The following is a 3,679-nucleotide window of genomic DNA, read 5'->3' as shown; positions in this document are numbered from 1 at the left end:
CGGTGGAAATGCTGAAGAAGTTGACCTGGTGAAGAGCAGCCTCGCTTGAGGCCATGACCTACCCTTTGCTGTTAGGGATTTCGTGGGACTCTGGCTGTGAATGACGGCACTGGGATGCTTTCTCTAGTGCTCAGCGAGGGCTTTTCAAACACCAGAAGCTTAGTGAGAAAACACGATGGCGATATTTTTGGTACAGGCTGCCTAACATTGGTGTTTTCTTTCTTCCTCAGCAGAATTCTGCCGCATTGACAAACCCTTGTGCCACGATGAAGACGAGCAGCTCAGCTTCGAAGCCGTCCGCAACATCCACAAGCAGATGGACGATGATGCCAATGGCAACGTGGACGTAGAGGAGAGCGACGAGGTTAGTGCTCGGCTGCTTCACCGTCCTTCTCCCACGCAGCGCTCTGCTCTTGTAGAGGGCTGTTCTGTTACGGGTAATGCTGTTGTGGCGGGGTGCCTGAAACTCAGGTGTGCAAACTCTTCGGCTGTTGGCTGCCTATCTCTTCATCTGGCAGAGGAAGCAATGTACCATCTTGAGCCAAGTTTCTGATCCAAATGGTGTATTTCAGTACTGTAATCTTTAGTGTCTATGGCTTTTCCTCTGTTCTGGGGTTTTTTAGCCACTCAATCTTTTTCTACACACAAGGTATTATCAATTTATTCCAACACTGAAAGACAAGGAGATTGGTTTACATGATTGTTGTTATTATTTCACTCCTTTTTCAATTGTGGGGTTGGGAAATACCTCTGAATTCTGATCGAGCCTCTCTGTCACTGTTGAGCAAATACACTGGCTGCTGTCTCTTCACATTACAGTGTTTACTACATTCTTGCACCAACCCAGCTGAAACGGTTACAGTACCTGTGTGCATACTGCTGAAAAAAGGAACAATTTTTTGTTGTCTTGGCCTTGGAGATTTTAGCTGATAACTTTATTGAAGAGAAATAAAATTGTTGTTGTTTTCTTACATAAGCACCAATAGCAATAAGTGACTACTGGAAAAGGGAAAGCTGCTTGTTTATAATGTTGCCTCAGTTGCAGCGGATGCTCGTTTACAAGGCTCTGTTCAAGGAATTTTGTCTTATAAGGAGACTGGAGTCTAAATAAGAAAGTCAAAGTGTTGGAAGCTGAAAGAAAGCAGACTGGTGAAGGGATCTGCTGCCAGTCACAGGCAGTTCTCCAGTCCCAGTTCATAGAATTGTAGAAGGGTTTGGGTGGGAAGGGACCTCTAAAGGTCACCTAGTCCAGCCCCCCTGCCGTGGGCAGGGACATCTGCAACTCGATCAGGTTGCTCAGAGCCCCGTCCAGCCTGACCTGGAATGTTTCCAGGGATGGGGCATCCACCACCTCTCTGGGCAACCTTCACCACCCTCAGCGTAAAACATTTCTTCCTTAGATCTAGTGTGAATCCACCCTCCTTTAGTTTAAAGCCATTCCCCCTTGTCCTGTCGCAACAGGCCCTGCTAAAAAGCCTGTCCCCATCTTTTTTATCAGCCCCCTTTAAGTACTGACAGGCTGCAATAAGGTCTCCCCGAAGCCTTCTCTTCTCCAGGCTGAACAACCCCGACTCTGTCAGCCTTTCCTCATAGCAGAGGTGTTCCACCCTCTGATCATTTTCGTGGCCTCCTCTGGACCCGCTCCAACAGGTCTGCGTCTTTTCTGCTGAGGTGCTGAGGACCCCCGAGCTGGATGCAGTGCTGCTGGGGGGCGGCACGGAGTGTCTCACCAGAGTGGAGTAGAGGGGCATTTCTCCCAATCCCTCAATCCACAGCAAAACCACTGCCTGGCTAGGGATGTGCTGCCTGGGCTCAGGAGGGCGATGCGTGGCTCTAGAGCTCCACAAGTTGCTTGAAGGGTGGAGGCGTAGATCTCGTGCCCAGTCCGCGTCCTGCGACTGAGGCTGGGCTGTGCTGGGAGTAAGGGCTGTTGAATGGTCTGAATTCTTGGCCCCGGAAGGAGGCGAGCCAGGAGCTGCTGAGACCGCTGCTGTTGGTGAGCCGGTACCCAGCGAGCACCCGGCCGGGAGGTGGATGGTGGGGCTGGCAGCCGCGTGTGCTGTGCTGCGGGGCTCTGCTGAATGCGCCCTCCGCACCTCGGGCCTTTGCCTGATGAAGATGTCGGTTACGTCTTGAAAGACGGCTTGTGGGAGAACTTGATGTAATCTTTGTGTGGGGTTGGCAGTTTACAAAATTGTGACCTGCTGCTTCTGGGCCGAAAGGCATCTCTTCCTCTGCACCCCCCGCCCGCCATTCTGATGCGGATGGCAAACTGAAGGCATATGACAGCCTGCACAGCGCTGTCCCGAGAACTGCACAACAACCGCTCCTTCACGAGCCCTTCTCCCAGGTGCTTTATTCCCACTTCTCAGATAAAGAAACCGCAGTCTGGGATGGTTAAATCTCCCACTCAGACTAACGCAGCAGTTCGGTTTATCGGGCAGATCCAGCCACCACAATGGCTCTTCAGTTTCCCGGGAGGCGACAGTCTCCAGGGACGTGGCACAGCAGCCTGGAGCTGAGCACCCTGTTTATGAGGAGCCAGCGGTGTTGGTTGGCTGTTCCCAGGTTGCAGTGCTGTTCCCTCTGCCTAAATCCCACTTCACGGAGTAATTAAAACAAATGAAAAGCTTTCAATTGCATTTCCTAAAATTTGGTGTTTTCCCTGGAGGCAGTTCTCTGCTCAGCATTGCTTTGCAGCTGCAACTCTGCCTCTCCCAGTGACTCATGGGGTAGCCTCAGGCAAATTGATTCACTTGGTGCATCCTACTCGCCTGTTATTAAATTGAGGATAAGCCTCATGTTGTTAGGGTTGGGCATTAACTAGCAATTTTTATGTCTCTCTGAGCAAATCTTGCCCTCTGTCTCGGTGGACCAGTTGAGAGCTTATTGTACAAGCACTAACAGTATTATCTGTTCAAAGCCTTTGTACTGTCAGCTCATTTTACAGTATAGATATTGCCATTGTGTGAGTAATAAAATCTGTTTTTCTAAAAGGCTTCAGAATCACTGCCTTGCTGCCATTACTAGTCAGTCTTCAAACCCCTCATAACTGGGTCAGACCGATGCCCGAGCCCCTTGCATGGCTTGTCTCGGTCGCAGAAGCTCTCCTCCGGTTTCTGGTGCGTGCATTATCCCCTCCTGCTCATTAGAGGCAGAGCTGCCAGGACGGTGTTGCTGAGCTTGGCGACCAGACCGTCGCGTGTCCCTGCTGGGAGTTCTCGCAGCGTTCCCCCTCTCCCAGGTGCTCCCAGCAGTCTCCTGTTAACTTTTCCCCTGCCCGTACCAGTTGCCACCTCTCACTCTTTGCCATCGGCATGGGTCTGTGGGTAGCTTGAAGGAGTAGATAAATGTGGAATTTTTCATATAAGGAAGTTTGGTTTTAGTAAAAATCTGTTTTGGCTAATTGGGACAGCCTGTATTAATTGAATTCCTTCCTATAATTTACCCATGCTTTAAAATGCTGCTGTAAGGATATGACAAATAGGATAACCCTCAGGAAAACCCATCCTTCTCCCTCCAACCCCAAGTGCAGCCCAGTGCCGGGCTCTGCCATGAGAAACGCGTTCTGGCTGTCGGTGTGTGCCGCGAGGTGGGATTTTGCTGGCGGGAGGAGGAAACCTGGAGGCTGGCAAAGGCAGCCGGGCGTTAAACCGAGCCCGGCGGGCGCTGAAACACC

General features: G+C 51.0%; 1 protein-coding gene across 1 annotated transcript in view; it reads left to right on the top strand.

Moving 5' to 3' along the window:
- Positions 1-226: 226 nt before the first annotated feature.
- The window catches only part of STIM1 (stromal interaction molecule 1), a gene marked incomplete at its 5' end in the record, with an annotated part of 55,055 nt that continues 51,602 nt past the window's right edge, over positions 227-3,679 (top strand). The window contains one exon of the mRNA XM_009335290.1: positions 227-364. Within this exon, the coding sequence (XP_009333565.1) occupies positions 227-364 (138 nt within the window). The remainder of the gene's footprint in view (positions 365-3,679) is intronic.

The sequence above is a fragment of the Pygoscelis adeliae genome, unplaced genomic scaffold, assembly GCF_000699105.1.
Source record: "Pygoscelis adeliae isolate BGI_AS28 unplaced genomic scaffold, ASM69910v1 Scaffold652, whole genome shotgun sequence".
Taxonomy (NCBI): Eukaryota; Metazoa; Chordata; class Aves; order Sphenisciformes; family Spheniscidae; genus Pygoscelis; species Pygoscelis adeliae.
Note: the sequence above shows the minus strand (reverse complement) of the source record. Positions and strands in the feature narration are given on the sequence as shown.